General features: G+C 37.9%; 1 protein-coding gene across 1 annotated transcript in view; it reads right to left on the bottom strand.

Moving 5' to 3' along the window:
• Positions 1-7469, bottom strand: part of LOC142326877 (alanine aminotransferase 2-like) — a 37200-nt gene extending 29731 nt beyond the window's left edge. Inside the window, exons 1-3 of the mRNA XM_075369609.1 lie at positions 7374-7469; positions 4004-4093; positions 2401-2643 (exon numbers count right to left, since the gene is read on the bottom strand). Of these exons, the coding sequence (XP_075225724.1) occupies positions 2401-2643; positions 4004-4093; positions 7374-7439 (399 nt within the window). The 5' untranslated portion in view covers positions 7440-7469. The remainder of the gene's footprint in view (positions 1-2400; positions 2644-4003; positions 4094-7373) is intronic.
• Between the last annotated feature and the right edge of the window lie 10983 nt (positions 7470-18452).

An 18452-nucleotide genomic window follows, 5' to 3' on the forward strand; every position in this document is an offset into this window, starting at 1 on the left:
TGACATGCAGAATTGGATGAAAATTCGTTTGGTAATGCTTACAGACTGGTCAAGAGTAGGTTTGGTAGGGCGTTGCCCAGACTGCAGGTGGATCAGCTGACACAGGCTCTGCGAAAGCTTATTCCTTGGTAGGAGAAATGGAACAGATGAAATATTGTGGACAGAGAGATCCCGAGACTCACGGTGGAGAAATTGGAATATGCTGTCAACAAGCTTGGACCCCTCTAGAGTCTGACCGGATGGGGTTACGGCGTAGGTGTTAAAAATTACAGCTGAGGCGTTACCTTTGTCAAATTACCTTTGTCATTTCTTGAGGCGTTCAATCAGGCCTTATCTTGTGAGGTCATGCTGGGTAACTGGAAAACGGCCTGGCTGATCATGGTGATCATGGGAGGTGGTTATCTACCTATAGCCCTGATTAATTCTGTTGAAAAGGTCTTTGAGGCTCTCCTGGCTAGGAGACTTGGCCTGGAATTGGAGCGGCGTGGTGGACTCTTCGAGAGATAATATGGTTTCAGGAAGAGGCGATATAACATAATGCATCAGGAACTAGACACACTCCCAATGTTGATACCAATGTTGATTATGATAGATATTGAAAATGCTTTCAATACTATTGGTTGGAAAGCTATTTTGGACTCACTGGTGGACAGGAAGGTTTCTCCTAACCTGATCACAATGATTCAAGAGTTCTTGACAGGTAGGGAGATGCTGATTACCTCCAAAGAAAGTGAGGAGGTTGTCATGACCGAGTGCCCCAGGGCTCAATTCTGAGCCCCTATTATGAAATGTAGCATATGACGGCCTCCTGGGCATTGAGCTCCTGGCAGGGGTGCCCTGATAGTGGTAGCAGACTGGCTGAAGGCTAGAGGACTCATGGACGCTGAAGCTGTTGCTTGACATCGACACTGGATCTGCCTTCATGCTAGACAAAGATGGGACACATCAATTGGTATATACTCCCATAATAGAGGATATGGAACATGCATTTTTAATGTGTCCAATATAGGCTACAGAGCATCCAAGGAGTGGTCTCCCTGGAGGATGTCATAGAGCACATGTTGGCCTTGCGTGAGAAATGGAAAATCTGTGCTGAATGGTTTAAAGATGTACTCTCCTAGAAGCTTGTAGAAGAGGTGAGACAATTGGGTGGTGTTCAGGCGAAGAGTGATGATGGAAGTCCAGCCTTCAGGTTGGGTAGCAAGGGCCCAGCTGGATCGCAGCTGCTGGGTGCTCCCAGGAGATGCTGGAAGCCATTGCTTGACTTCAGTACTGGTGAGCCCATGGACACATGCATTGATGATGCAATCCGTTTGGGTGGTTCTATATCCACGTTGGGTGAGGGGGAGGGGGTTTTTAGTGGGTCCCTGTCTCAGCTGGAAAAAAAAAAATCAACTTTTTAAAAAATTAGTTGAAAATTACTAATTTATTTCTACAATAAAGGACAGGAAGTTTTCTTTTACTAGAATAACATTTTTGAGAAGTATAAACTTTATAATTCACATGTTGAAGTATATAAGAATATTACTATTTGATAAATTAGTTTTACAATAATGAGCTGTACTTGTTAGTACAGCTCATTATTATACATAATGTTTTATGTAAAGATATACCCAAACAGTCAAACAGACTTAAGCCGGTTCTACCAGAGTACCACATGGGACCTCTAAGAGGGGGAGTTGGTGTACCCGAGCACCTAGCCTTACTACATAAGGTATAAAAACTTTCCATGCAAAATCTTTAACATGGTAGAGGGTTCACATAAACTCCCTTGTTTAGAATCAGCAGATTCATCAGAAGTGAAATGGAAAAAAGTAAGGACTCAGTGAGAATTAAAAATGAACTTAGAAGTCAGTGGCAGTGATTTATAGATAGTAGTACACCCAGCCTCAGGTAGCTTGTTACAACAGAGAGAATGGTTACTTCTCCAAAATAACTCATTCTTGACTCATCAGCTTGAGTTAGTAGTTACTCTATTAAAGAAATTTGCACAACATTTAATGGTCATGCACAGAAACTGAATGATGGCTAAATGCAGGAAATTCTTATGTTAAAGTAGATTGATAGTTCCCAGTTTTTGTTCAACCATGTAGCACCCTTAATTCATCAGGAAGGGTTGTTGTCAGGATCTGCTTTATTGCACTGAAGAAATAGTTGAACTACAAGTCAAGGTGTGATTGAAGGCTATCTTCACATTCAATAGACCTATTTTAAGTTACTCTACTCTTGTAATTCAACACAGAAAAAAATAAAAATTACTTCCAGTTTTATGTGTTAATTGAACGTTCTTGATTGCTCATCAAAATGTTATTACTACATGTCAAAATCTGTACTTGTACTTAACATTCTACATCTTATTCCTCATTGATATGAATAACTTAACACTTTGCAATTTCTTACCCTGACAATAGGAGAAGCCCCATCAGTAATAAATATATTTTCTGGTTTACTCTCAATACCGTCATCTCGTTTTGTAATGTAGTCAGCAATATGTTTTCTTATAGCAAAAATTCCTTGTGAATCTGTATAAGAACCCATACTTGAACCTAAACATCCACTTAAAATTGTCTTAGCTCTTCTTTTAACGTCACCTGGAATTCTTGAGTTATTGAAAAGTTGAGGATAAACACAAACTGCTAAAACCTATTTAAAAAAGATTAAATAGAAGCTAGTTTAATTTCTTTTTTCTACTGCTCATTCATCTACTTTATGACAAAGTTTTGTGCTAGTTTTGTTATTACTAATACATATATATACACATACACATACACACACACAAACACACCACACACACACAAATTTATTTTATTTTATTAGATCAACCAAAGTACACAATAAATAAAGCAGGATGACTTACCTTATTTCACTATATATGCAGAAGCACTTTCACAATTTACTCGCATCATCAGCTGCATTACATATTTATATATTCATTTCAAATTACATTACAAACTTCATAAAAATATAACTTATAATGCATTTATTTATTTTATTTAAAATTAAAAACCTTTAATCTTTTTATTTTAATCATTTAAATTTTTATTCAGTTAAAAATTAAAATAATATATAAAAATATGAAAAATTAATTAAAATTAACATTAAAATTAATTTTAAAAATTATTATATATTATAAAAATATGATGATGTCCAGCCACAAAATCAAATTTAAATTAAAATTAAATCAAATAAAAATAATTTTAAATAAAACATGTTTATATATATATATATATATACCTTCAGACAGAATATGAGGTGACAGTATTTTGATAGTGATACTTAAGTATCTTTCTAAAATGTCTAATCCCATACTATTTGTATTCATATTATATTTTTTAATTTCCAATACTTTTATTCTTAATCAGATAATCAGATTACCAGAAACCCAGCTTACCTTTTTTTATTTCCAAAATGTTCCAAGCATCTAGCCTTAAAGGATCTAGTGGTCTTTCCTATATAGATGTGGTCACATCATTATATTCAATTTTATAAATATCACTCAAATTATATAAATCAGATGAATCATTATGCTTATTACTTATTAGGTGTTCATAAACCTTTGTAATATGTTTCAACTTCAGTACATAGGAAACCCACATCTAACAAAGCCATTATACATAGATCTTCAAATCACCATGGTCACACAAAATTAGGGCTTACACAAACTGGTTAAATACACCAATTATTTATACAAAGTATAATGAAAAAAATAAATAAAAGTTGACAATGTAATTTTAATTATACGTTGTCAAATTTTTTTTTTTTTACATGTATGTACTTTTTATACATATACCGATTTTAACATATACATATATATGATTTGAAATATTAAAAAAAAAAATCATAGGATATAGTAATCATTTTGAAGTTTAAGGATTAACATAAATAAGAAAGGAATGCTGTATTTATCATCAACCAAATTAAATGACATGACAAAAAAACTTTGTATAACACAAATTAGTCTTTGCTTCTTTATCTTGAAATGATATTTTATCAAATTAATTACCTGTCTTAAAAATGTTATAGGTGGTTGCCCCAGTGCATGACAGTCTCCCTGATTCGTATAAATTAACTCTGAGAATTTTAACTTTTTCCCCTAAAATGAAAGAAAGTATTTTAGACACAATTATTTATCTTACAATACAATCTTGTCAGAAATAAAAAATAATTAATTAACAATCTCTTTTATGCTTAATTAGTTTTAAATAAGTACCAACCTAAAAACTAGTGGCACTGACTTTTTTTTACCTACTACTATCATCTCTATTTCTCTATCCCCAACATATTTATTGATATTTGGTCCTGGTAATCTGGTAACCTGGAATCTTGATATTTTCCAGTTAAATTTTATAATGCTAATTTAAATCCTTACATAAATCTCTGGAATTTCAGGAACTCCTACCTCTGAAAGAAAATCATTATGCAGCAGTCTAAGTAATTTTTTTCTTTCAGAGTAACTTATGCAAAGTACGCATAAACAAATTTTATCACATAAAAAATGTTTCACCAACTGAGTTTAAGTAATGCATATGGCATATGCATATGGAGTTTAAGTAATATAAGTAGTTTCTTATAATTGTCTACGATTGTTCATATGATATGTTCAATGATTGTCAGAAAAACATACAAATATATTAGTCACTTTACACTTTGTGTAAAAGTTGTGATAAATATAAAAAAATTGAAGTTCCAGAGGTATTAATCAGAATTGGTTTCTCAGTTGCTGAGTATGTTTAATACATAGCCAATCATAATTTTTCAAGTGATGTGTCATGTCAGGTCACCCACCTACAAGCTTAATCGCTATGGGCACCCAACATTTATATTTTTATATTATCACTTATAATACCATTTATTATTGGTGCAATAGTAACAAAAATAGCTAAATCATTAATAAAAATAAATTCCTACACCCTCAGTAACTCTTTTCATATGGGAATTCATCATTAGAAATGTCTTTTAGTCCTTAGACTATCTTCATATACATAGTTTCAGGTGTTTGCAGATTGATCAGTATATTGAGAAATTTACAATTATGTTTATATAAAATGACTCAAAATATTTATATAATTATAATTTATTAGTTTAAGAACATAAGTAAAATAAGACAAATCAATAATAATAATTTGACAATGGTAATAATAGAATGACTAATAAAATAAAAACCGTAATCACAACCATAGCAATAATAATAAATGTCAATAATAAATATAATAAATGTCAATAATAAATAAAATAAATGACAATAATAAATAATAATAATAAACAGTGATTTAAAGTAATTGTCAGGATTTATTCATAGTTAGATAAATAATGAAAGCCAGAATTCAGTCCCATTAACAAAAGACATTAGCATGATTACTAATCTTAACAGTTAACTAGTCCAGTATTAACAATAGTACAATAGATAAGACAAGTATAGAGTTCTTCGCAGTTCACTGCAAATACCTTTGCTGTTCATAAATAAAAACTACCATAACAATTTATAAATGAAATTTGGTACATTATCTCTTTCACTTAGTATTACAGTAACTCACCCAACCATTTATTGTTTTCATGTACTGAAATTACTTGTGACATTACCCTAATCGTGTCAAACTCTCACAACTCCTCTATTGTAACACTCTCACAGACTGATATCATAGCATCTCAGACTGATTATCAACTGGTCTTCCCTGGAGTATTTATTCTCCTATCTTCTTTACCTGCCAGACTGAACTCATCTCTAAATATGAAAATGATCGTCCACCCTCATACATTCCCATGAAATTCCACCCTGGTTTGTTAACTCTTCTCACAGAACATCTGTTTAGGTGTATCAGCAAGCAGTATTACAAAAAAATTGTTAAACTGACCTTTTTTTATCTTTATTAAAAGGTTTCTTTTAGCCCCTTTCTGGATTATCCCATTATTATATTTTCTACTACTCTACTTTCTTCTTAATAACAATTAATCTGAATAATGGATTCCCTTTTAGGAATCCATATATATATATATATATATATATAAAATCTGTGACTTGTATTATATATATATATTATATAATTTTGATAAAAAGATCATTACATTGGATTTTGATATTATGCTGTGAAAAAAAACCTCAAAATTGTGAGCAGTAGGAATTAACTTAAAGAAATAAACTGATAAATTTATAAAAAGAGAAATTAGAGTGCTAAAAAATATTTTAAAAAGATACCATTCTGTAATCTGCAAAAGGAAATTTATGTAACAGCACTAAAAATTAAAAAAAAATCAATGTTTGTGTTGCTTAAGTCATGGTTAAAGAAAAACATTTTTTTATGGGTATTGGATGATGATAATCTTATGAGGAGTTGCTAGTCTCCACCTGGTACCTCCCTTGAAGTTGGGTTATCTTTCAGATCTAAAGGGTGCCAAGGAAATGAATAGTCAAAAAAAAAAAAAATAGCACAGTTTAGGATTCAAAGACTTAGGAAAGATAACCCTCCAAGATGCCCTCCCTTCACCCTCCTTCATCCCCTTCAAAAATGTGCGACTTAAAGTAACCTTCAGAACATGAAATGCCATCCTCTAGACATCTGTGTGATATAAAAGTTTGCTGAGTCGCAAAGTAAAAAGTAAAAAGGGCTGCTGTAAATCATTCATTGTAAAGCATAGCCTGCAGAGTTTGTCAAATGAAACCAAAGTAAAAATAGTGTGTCTGTATGTAATGGAGAAGAGTAAAATAGTATGAAACTAAAATATTAAGATATATACAAATTTACTTAGATATACCAGGAAATAGGTGTAAATAATGTCAAACTGGATTTCAACTGACAACAAAAACAAACCTTCAGTAACATATTATGAAATCCTAAGCACAGAAAAAGTATCACTCCTTTATCCATCATAAACTGGATACTGGACAAGGTTGGAGGTGCTTTAACATACAGTACATTAAAAGTGAGATGATATTGATAAACTTTTATAATAAAAATATTCACCAGAGAAAGACTACATAACTTATTTACACAAACTATCAAAATCATTGGATTTTATTCATTTACACTCATATGGACCAATAATGAGGTAATATAAATTGCAAAAGTTATCTTGCAGTAATTTTTTAATGTTAAAATAATGAAAAATATAGCTGACATCAGAATTAAGCAAGTTGTTAATTCTTTAGTAAATTTGGTTAACAAAATTAAGCAAAACTGAATAAAATCATTTTTACATTAATTAATCTGTATTAAAGGAGGAATTAACTAAAAGCACAGTAAATGAATGAAGTTTTTTATTCTCAGTCAATACAAACTGTCATTATGCAGGTTTACACTATAATGATAACAAATAAAATAAAACCTAGAATACAGCTGAGATCTTAGAATAATGGGAATGTAGAATAATTAATTTACCTTCTTTAATTCTTCTGCAAGCTCATTTGCTTTTAAAAGAACTTCACCTTTCACAGCAAAATCCATCGTTACTAGTGACTGATTAATGGTTGATACAGTTAATATTTTCTTATGTCTCCTTTTTAATCCCATATTACGAGCAGGATAAAAAAAGTATGAACTGTTTACTTTGTAAGTTTGGTGATGTATCACCCATCCTTTTTTTAAATTTGATAACACTTTAGCCATGATGACAATATTTACTGATAATTTATAATTCACTTGCAGTTCATACTCTTATTTTATTAAAATGAGACGTTAAAGTTATTAAATTGTTTATTATTATTTGCAATAACATATCATTTATACAGATAAGCTTACATAATTTTCAAACAGATGCCACACATACTTAAAATAGGAAATTTTTTATCATCTGTTTTATTATTGAATATACCTTTCATAAACATACAAATTTCTTTTCTTCTTTTTCCAAGTATAACTCTTCTTCTTTTAGTGCACATGTGATCACATATTTTTTATCAGAAAAACTTTGAAAATCAATAAATATCTAAATTATAAATTGCACTCCAGATTAAATAAAATAGCTAACTATACAACCATTTTATATATAGAGGCATAAGTTAATCAGTTAAAAGTTACTAATATAATGAAATAATATGATCAGTTAATGAAATATCCAAAAATAAATAAAAAAGGTGGGTGGGTTAATTTTTTTATTTTTTACAAAAATTGGGTGATGTAGGCTTTTTTTTTCCTGTTTAGCCTCTGGTAACTACCATTTAGATAATTCTTCAGAGGATGAATGAGAATGATATGTATGAGTGTAAATGAAGTGTAGTCTTGTACATTCTCAGTTTGACCATTTCTGAGATGTGTGGTTAATTGAAACCCAATCACCAAAGAACACCGGTATCCACGATCTAGTATTCAAATCCGTGTAAGGGATGGTTTAGTATTCAAATGTTGTGGATGGTTTTTAGTGGATGGGGGTTTTCTGTGTAAAATATTACGCAAAAAGTATCCGCCTTTAGCGCGGCCATTGTTCTGATCTATTCTCAGAACAATGTGGAAAGGGGGGGAGTGGGGTATTGCTTTGTTCGCCACCCGACGACACGTGCAGCTCTGTGGGTGATGTAGGCTAGGTTCATTGTTTTTTCTCAGTAGAAGTGTTTATTATCACAGACATTTCTCATGTGCTCTCTGCTAATTTAACTTTAATATTTTGGACACACACATCTATGTATCATAAGATAAATAAATATTTGGGTGTATTTTCTAATTTGTTACACAATTTGAAAGCATGTAAAAAAACATAAATCCTGTATCACAGTATACCTTACACTAAGTGTAATGGCAGGAGTTCAATAACATACCTACAATTGCTAATGAGGTAGGAGACACATGTCAAAGACAACCATTCTTTACTTACTGGATAATCTAATATCACCAAATTATTTCTCAAGTTCATTGTTTTCAGTTGCCAAATACCAATTAAGTCAAGAAATAATTTACATAAACAACATAAACGTTTTTAATCATTTAACATGTCTCTTTCAAAGTTTCTTTTCAGTAATAGTTTTGTTACATTTTTAAATTAAATAAGTTGTAAAAAATTGTTTTTCACAGGTAGTGGTTGCAGATGTATAATGTGATGTGTACTATTTATGCATAATAGGTAGGTGTTGGCAATTATTTTTTTTATGTATGCCAAAATCTTATAAAGTGTGGTATATGCTTTCATTAATTAATTACAAAAGATAACGTCTTTATCATTATTATCACCACCCAACTCAAAATTATTGTAACAGATATGATCTTCATTACCACCAGCCAACAATCAAAATTATTGTAACAGATATGATATTAATTATGTAGGATCAATGTAAAAAAACATCAACAATATTTAAATAACATCGTAGTATGTAATATACTGCGATGTTATTTAAATTAAAAAAAACAAATACAAAAAATTATCTTCATTTACCCTAAAACTAATCTACCAACATCAAGATATTTCTCAAGTTCATTGTTTCAGTTTAAATATCAATTAAGTTCAGAAATAATATTTATGCAACATTTATGATGCATAAATATTTTCATTTATGCAATATTTTATATTTAATTTTAGCTGGTATTGTACTTTTTTTTTTGTGTCGGAGGAGGGAAAATCTGCAACCAGACGCTCAGCAGCCTGTACTGCTGAATGTGTGGGGTTTCTGCTGAAACAGGGACCCAAAAAAAACCCTCCCCCTCATAAAACTCGGTGATAGAACCAGCATCATTGCATCTTCACTGCACATGTTCACAGGCTCACCACTGCCGATGTCAACCAATGGCTTCAGCTTCCCCCAGGGACACCCAGCAGTGGTGATCCAGTTGGACCCCTACTGCCCACCCCTGAAGGCTGGCCTTTCACCATGACTCTCCGCCCAAACACCAACCAATTGTCTCACCTCTTCTACAAGTTTCCAGGAGAGTACATCTCTATATTTTATAACACAGATGTTCCATTTCTCATGTAAGGCCAACATATGTTGCATGACGTCCTCCAGGGAGACCACTCCTGCAACAGGTGCTATGTAGCTCATATTTTTTTTTGTAGAGGTGGGGAATCAATTTTACAGATGCCATATGACAGTGTTGGGGTCAGTAATAGTTCCGCAAGATGTTGTTAAATGCTTATGTGTACCTTTTTTTTTTTTTTTTTTTTTTTCTCTCAGCTCCCCTGGGCCGGACCGATTTGTTGGTATTACGCCGCCCAGGGGAGTGTCTTTAAACTCAAATAGGCCTCCCCACCTACCGGCTATATACCGGCAAGGCAGGTCGACCTACCGGTTAGCTCTTTTTGAGAGTTCTTTATCAATATTGCCCCTCTGGGGACCCAAAAGGGCAATACTAATACACCACATTATTACACCACGTCAGACCCAGTTCGCCGCGACGCGGTGCCGGGTCCCTTCAGTATTCAGTGTGCTGTTGCCTGACTGTTACCCGTGGAGTCCTTGGTGGCTCATCAGTGCCAACACACCGCAGCATGCTGGACCTCACCAACAAGGCTGTCCACCCAGTCCTATTCTAACCAACACCTTGTCTTCTCTTATCGGAGTATTTCTGTAGAACAACTTGTCTAACAAAACTAGCAAAATTATTCCAGTTTGACTCGCTTCTTAGCATGTAGTCTATTGTTATCTCTGGAGTTATACCTGTGAGTGCCTTACTATGTCTAAGTGTGTCTCACCTATTGCACTCAAAAAAGGTGTGCTCAGCATCATCTATCTCGTTGCAGTAGTTGCAAATTGGCTCTTCTCTCTTGCCTATTTTGTGCAGGTAGTTATTGAAGGAACCATGTCCTGTAAAAAACTGCGATAGGTGATGATCAACCTCACCAAATCTTCTCGACAACCATGGCTTGATGTTGGGGATGAGGGTTCTCGTCCATCGACCCACAACTTCCTGCGACCATCTTTCCTGCCAGATATTATAAACGGCATCCCCGACCTCTTGTTGTGGCTTGCCTTGTGCCCTCTCCACCCTCTTTTTTGCGATTAGGTCAATAGGAGGTGTACCCGATAACACGCACAGGGAGGCATAGGACACTGTCCTGTATGCGAACACAACACCTAGGAGCACACACCTGTGCGTCCTCTTTGTTGCGCCTGCTGATGGCGATAGAGCGCCACCAGGCCGGAACGGCATACATAAGCGAAGACACGACGGTGGTCGCCAGTAAACGGCGCTTTGAGGCCCGAGGGGCATTCTGCGATGACATAATGATGTTTAGACTTTTTATCATCCTTTCTGCCTTGTTGCATACATTGACAATGTGCTCGGTGTATCTACTGTTTTTCTGGAGGATAACTCCTAAGTACTTGATGTTATTCGCTTCTTCTATAGCATGCCCGTTGATGGAAATATTGAATGGTTCTAGCACTCTTCTACCCGTAAAGGCAATACACCGGCATTTTTCCGTAGACAGTTGCAGACCCCTGGACCTCAACCACTCCTGTATAGTGTCGATGGCCGCATACACCCTCTCCCGCACCTCCAAGACCGTCCTTCCCTCTACGAGGACTGCAAGGTCATCTGCATAAGCCAGGACCTGGACGCCGACAGGAAACTCCTTCTGAAAGAGTTCATCTATAATCACCAGCCACAACAACGGCCCCAAAACAGAGCCCTGCGGAACTCCACCGTGCATTTGAAAATGTACTGTTTCTTCCTGTGCTTCCACCAGACATCCTCTGTTGGACAAGTAACATTCAATTTGCCTACGCAGGTACGGGCTGAGGCCCCTAGCCGCAATTGCGTCATTAATATGACCCCAACCAATAGCCCCGAACGCGTTTTTTATGTCTAGTGATAGCATCAGTGGAATTCTCCTGGTTCGCCAAGTGCCTCTCTTCACCTCGTCGGCCCATCCCGAAATTCGGCAGATAGCCTGCACGGTGGATCGCCCCCGCATAAACCCGTACTGGTCAGGACTGATTCCGGCTCCCTCTTCTAGTTCTTTGATGATGCGGCGAGCCAGCATCTTTTTTACTAGCTTCCCCATCATGTTAAGGAGGCTCAGGGGTCTATAGGTTATATCTTCCTCCGAAGAGGTGCCTTTAGGTAGGAATACCACTCTGGCCTCCTTCCAGCAGTCGGGGAAGTCTCCGTTCTCCATGGCTGGAGAACCAGCCTGGCTGGCAATCTCGAGCATCTCCCAGGAAGCCTTCTGTACCAGCCCCTTGATCACTGCCGCAGGAATCTTGTCCGGGCCAGGGCTCTTTTTGGTTGCCAAACTCCTCGCCGCAAGTTGTAGCTCTTCCATGGTGAATCTTCTATTGTCGCAAGGTGTGGATCTCACGATATCAGGCACTGTATGCGGGAACAACCTGGCTACCTCCCTTGCAACACTGGTCTTATTGAGGATAGGCATACGTCTCCCGAACTTTTTGGTCACAATACGATATGCCTGGCTCCAGGGATTGCTGTCAAGCTCTTCGCAGAGCCTGATCCAGCAATCCTTTTTACATCTCTTAATAGCCTTATTGAGCGTTCTTCTTGCCTCGAGGTATCTATTGGCTATTTCCTGGTACCCTTCTCTTATTTCTAAGAATACGTTGTTTCCTTCTCCTAAGGGACTGGAGCTCTTGTCTCATTGCTTCAATTTCAGCAGTCCACCAATATACGGAGCGCCTCCTTGTATTGTTAGCTGCCATTCTGTCCATTTCCTGCTTTATTATATTAGATAAAGCCTCAGGTGATTGTTGATGTCTATCAGACAGTCTACTTGCAGTCCTGTTGACGATTTGCTCTATTTGTACTGATGAGAATCTCGGTGGGGGGGAGTGCACTTCACGCCTGAAATCTACGTCTTTCAGATCCAAGATAGAGGCGCGGTGATCGCTCGCTATATCTTCTGAGAGAACCATCCACTGGTACTGGTTCCTCCTCCACCTACAGTCCAGGATGGTGAGGTCAAGCACCGACCGATGACCTCTCGCTACGTACGTGGGCGTATCGACATTAATGCAGATGCAGCCGGCAGTTTCCAGGAGATCGGCAAGGATCTGTCCCCTCCTGTTGGTGTGTCGACTGCCAGCCGCAACCATTTTGCTGTTAAAATCACCCAACATTACGATCCTCTTGGTTGAATTGGTAATCACACCTTGTAAAGTGTCGATGAAGTTAGTAAAGTCCGCGATCGCAATGTTGGGCGAAATGTGCACACCCACGAATAGAGTTGTTTCGGTCTCAACAGACACCACGCCACTACCTCTAAACTTGAAATTCCATTGTATACTATGACTTACGTCCATAATGGCAACATCTCCCGACATATCAACAGTCCATCCAAGTTTGGCAGCTTCATACTTATTGGGTTCGGTGACCACAAGGAGGTCTACGTTCTTGTCTGCAACAACACGACTAATTAAGTCGTGAGCGAGAATACTCCTATTGGCATTCGCTAACATAGTCCTAATCATGCAATTTTTTCTTACATTGCCATGCTCCAGTCCTGTGTTCACCGCTCTTACAATCGAGGCATTGCTTAGATTCAAGACAATCCGCTATCTTGTGACCTCTGCTACCGCAGTTGAAGCACAAATCGAGCCTATCTGGGCCTTTACATTCGTGCCTTCTATGGCCCGTGCCCCAACAACGGTAGCACCTGCCTTCATCTTCCCGGATGTACGCCCGGCAACTAATCCATCCGATTCTTATTCTTTCCTCGACCAGTTTGCATGCCGCTCTGTAAGAGGTCATGACCGTAATATTTTGTGTCTCGCCAAAACCTTTCCTCATGGATGTTATCTTGACTTCCTCGCTAGAACCCACGCGATTTATAATGGCAGCCATAACCTCTTGTTCTGTTGTGTCATGCTCGACATCTCGGATGTGCACAACAGTTCTTCTTCCAGCTCTGCTTTTTATATCAACGTGAAGGTCGGCAGCCTTGTCCCTCAGGATAGATGTAAATTGTTCCGCTTTCTCTGCACCCTGTATCCTAACGTGGAGCTCCTCGTTACGGCCCTTTCGCAATGAGATGACGATATTTGCCTCCTCGCTGGTGACAGCATCCTTCATGGACCGGAGGAGCTCCGCGTACGTTTTTCCTTCCGCCTTAACAATCACTGTTCGGCTTTGCTCCGCCGGTGGAGTAGCCTTCTTTATCGGGATTTGATTATTACCGATGTGCCTGGTCCCACCATCCCCTTGGAGAGTTAACACATATACAGGTGTTTCCCTTGCTCTGAAGATATAGGATATGATCTTCTTGGCAAAATTTCCCATACTGCCCGAAGGCAGTATGTACGCTGAATTTGGTGACTGTATAGCTATCTTTTTGAACGCCTTCAATAAACAAGAAAGGGGTTCCTTTTCCGGGGCTCCCGAGTCATAATGTATCTTAAATTTCTTCTTCTTTTCTTCAACGGTTTGGTCTCCTATTATAGTTATTTCGTCTTTTATGATGTCACCAGCTGCGAGTTTGTTACCCATATCCTGCTCACCTACTCTCCTTAAATCTCTAAGAGTACAAGTGTCTTTGACTTCAGGTGGAAGGTCAGTAACCAACTCTAGCTTGCCCCTAAGCGAGTTAGGCCACCTTTTAGGGAGGAGCTCAATGAGTTCTTCATCACTCAAATCGCTGGTCAAAATATACTCCATGTAATCGTCACCCGCAATAGGGTCCGTTTGGGTAACTTGGGAAGTCTTTGTGTCTGGAGAGGACAGCTCGGAAAGCGCATTCAGTCCCTCGTATACTCGCCTTAGATCCTGTTCATGGGTCGCAATGTACTTATTCAAACCTGGGCCTAAATGCTGTTTCAACGATATCAGTATCAGACCCAATTGGTATGCTAGACTGCTCACTGTATCGGGTGCCTCTTCTTCCTCCTCGGAAGATCCTTGACGGAGCCTCTTCTTCCCTTTTAGATAGGTTTTCTTGACCGTCGCCGATTTTGTCATGCTGCTGCTACTTTGGGCGGATGTCCCATCCATAGGGAGTGAACCACGTCTTCGCATGATATAGTACTGTACTCAGGGGGCCGTACCAAGTTCTACGAGTACCCACTCGGGGGAGGGGCCCCAAAAATATGATGAAAAATATAACATGATCAAACAAAATCAAATCAAAACAAAACATATATACAACAAATCTAACAAAGAAAAACTCAGACTAGTTCACACCAAACACCACATGAGCAAAGAACATAATTCCAGTCAGTACATCAAAACTTAAATCAGCCCCTTTCAGAGGTAATCATATGTACAAAGCCCCACGATCATCCAGACAGATCACAACAAGGTTCCAGAACAAAGAAAACTAGATAACATAATACGAGGTTCTACCGAAAAGTTCGGGGAATTTTACCATAACTTATAATTTCCACTGTCTCCTTCAAATTAATCAACTTGGACATTGATACAGTGATCCCAGCGTTTTCCCCATGATTCCATGCATCCTGGAAGTCTGCAAGTGTAAGTGTTCGACGTACGTTCTACGATTCTTCCTGAATCTCCTCATTTGTGTTAAAACGACGGCCTTTCAATTGAAATTAATTTTGTTTTCGGAAAGAGAAAAAAGTCGCACGGGGCAAGGTCAGGCGAATAGGGTGGTTGAGGAATCACTACCGTCTTTTTGGAAGCCAAGAAATTCCGAACGGCTAGCGATGTGTGCGCGGGCGCGTTGCCATGGTGCAGAACCCAGCTGTTGTTACCCCACAGATCTGAACGTTTGCGCCTAATGCTTTCACGTAACCACTTCAAAACTTCACAATAGAACATCCCATTGACAGTTTGACTAAGAGGAACAAATTACTTATGGATAATGCCTTTGATGTCGAAAAAAACAATCATCATGGACTTCACGTTGCTGCGAACTTGGCGTGCTTTTTTGGCCGCGGTGAACTTGACGACTTCCAATGCGACGACTGCTGCTTAGTTTCTGGGTCATACTCGTACACCCATGTCTAATCACAGGTTATGATGTTGGAGATGAAGTTAGGGTCATCTCTTGTTGAATTTTTCAATTCACTACAGACAGCTACGCGATTTTGTTTCTGGTCGCTGTTCAACAGTATCGGTACGAATTTTGCAGCAATGCTCTCATTTTCAAATTGTCCAACAAGATGCGCTGCACGGACCCATATGACATTTGTACGATTGACAAACATCATGGATTGTTCGTCTACGATCTGCAACAATAGCCTCTCGCACTTTCGTGATGTTTTTCGGTGTTGCGCTTGTTGATGGTCTTCCTGAACGCCGTCATAGACTGTCGTTCGTCCATATTTGAATCGTTTGTACCACAAAAAAGTTTTATTTAACTCATAGGATTGTCACCAAATGCTTCCACAAGCATGCGATGGGTTTCTGCACAAGTTTTCTTAAGCATGAAGCAAAATTTGATGCAGGTTCTTTGCTCTTTAAAATCTGCCATTCAGAACTTCGCCGAAGCAGTAAAACACAACGTTACACAACCCCACGAAAGTGAACAATGCAGCATCCCACCGTCACAGCTGTTGGAACACTGATTCACAAAGAGTACTGTTAGCCACATCTAGTGGCAGCAGGTCGTACCAGGAATGGTTCGCGAGCGAAATTCTAATTCCCCGAACTTTTGGGTAGCACCTCGCTTATAAAATCCAGATACTGCAGGAATTGAAACCCGATGATGGTGTAAAACGTTACAATTTCACTGTTGAAATGTTGGACAAGATAAGTGAAAACGAATCATTTTTAGATATAATTTTTACAGACGAAGCTATATTTCATGTGAATGGATGTGTTAACAGACACAATTCACGAATATGGGGCTCTGAAAACCCATACGCAATTATTGAGAAACAACGCGATTCGCTTAAAGTTAATGTTTGGTGTGGTGTGATGAAAAATCGTGTAATAGGGCCTTTCTTCTTTGCTGAAAAAACAATTAATGGGAGTTGTGTATCTTCCATGTTAACCAATTATTGCTTTCCTCAGCTGGATGAACTCGAAAACATTCATCAACTTCATTTCCAACAAGATGGTGCTCCCCCGCACATCAATGCATTCGTCACGGATGCTTTGAACCAAAAATTTGGGGATCGATGGATAGGCCGGCAAGGACCCATACTTTCGCCTCCAAGGAGTCCAGACCTGACACCTTGCGACTTTTTCTTGTGGGGGTACATCAAAAGCGTTGTTTATACACAAAAAATTCGCGACCTAAACCACTTAAAAAACAGGATTAATGAAGCAATGACAACCATTAACGAAGAAATGTTAACCAATGTTTGGAGAGAAGTTGAGTATCGTTTGGACATTTGTCGAGCGACTAAGGGCGCACATATTGAAATTTATTAATTATGTAAAAAAATGTTTGAGACGACAAATTTGAAAAATAAAATACATAAACTGTAAGTAATTCTGTTTTAATTTAAACCATGTTCAAAACCGCACCATTCTTATGTTATAATCCTGTATTTCGTGTTCGAAACATCGATACGCCGACTGGCCGCCTGACAGCCTTTGACGTCTTTGAGGAGCATCATCGTGGACTTCTCCGAGCTAATGAACGATTTATGTTGATGACGCTTTTCCTCGTGTATCCTGCATGCTTGAGTGTCTTTGAATTCAGCCTGCTTCCACGAGCATCCCTTGCCCAGCAGGAAACCATCGACAGCATAAGCAACGGTGCGAATCCCGCTGAGCAATCTAGTCCTCAGAAGTGATTCAAACTCCACCACTCACAATAACTGACCAACACATTGCCCTGCGACAACCACTTTACAGTATCTTCCCAAACTCATGGTTGTCCTTGTATTTGTTCAAAGTAAAAAAACCCGACGCTTGTCTCCGTACCTTATAAGGTGGGCAACTCACGAAGTACATTACGTACCTGCACTTATGTTGTGCGAAAAAACCAACCTATTCATTCACCGCCATCATCGTTGAAGACGCTATGCCACAAAAGAGACTTAGGGTTCACATCCGCACAAACAAAGAATCGAATGCCACCTGAGAAAGTAGGATTTTATACCAGACCTCAAAATGAGATCAGCAGTATCTCTATAATGAAAATATGAACTTGAAGAATACCGTTGCAAGTTCTGATCATCGCACAGACAATAAAGTGATGATCGTTTGCGTACTGTAGAATGATTTCGTTTCTTCACATTGAAGCAGACATGCTAACAGAAACAAACTAAAAATTTTTCCAATGAGAAAAACCTTGCAGTTCACCGGATACAACATAGGATACTGCAACAAGACAACATCCAACCCCCTACGCGTGGCGATCTCACCAAGTTCTATCTGTGCAATATAGACCCCTACGCAATTATTTAATGAATTTTAACCAACGATTTTAAATTGTATTACATTATGAAAGCCCGATTATAACGCGGACACTTCTTATTTACAGAGTGCTTATGGTCCTTCCCAAGACGTCTGCTCCAAGTCGCGCCTCCGACGTCTTTGTATACTCCTCTCGTTTATGACTCTCATACACAAAGTGGAAGCACACTACCTCCAGATGTTTACACCTTTTAGCTGTGTGCCCAAACTGGCGGCATTTGCACAAACGATGAACATATACTATTATTCTTC

The sequence above is a fragment of the Lycorma delicatula genome, chromosome 6 (assembly GCF_047948215.1).
Source record: "Lycorma delicatula isolate Av1 chromosome 6, ASM4794821v1, whole genome shotgun sequence".
Lineage (NCBI taxonomy): Eukaryota > Metazoa > Arthropoda > Insecta > Hemiptera > Fulgoridae > Lycorma > Lycorma delicatula.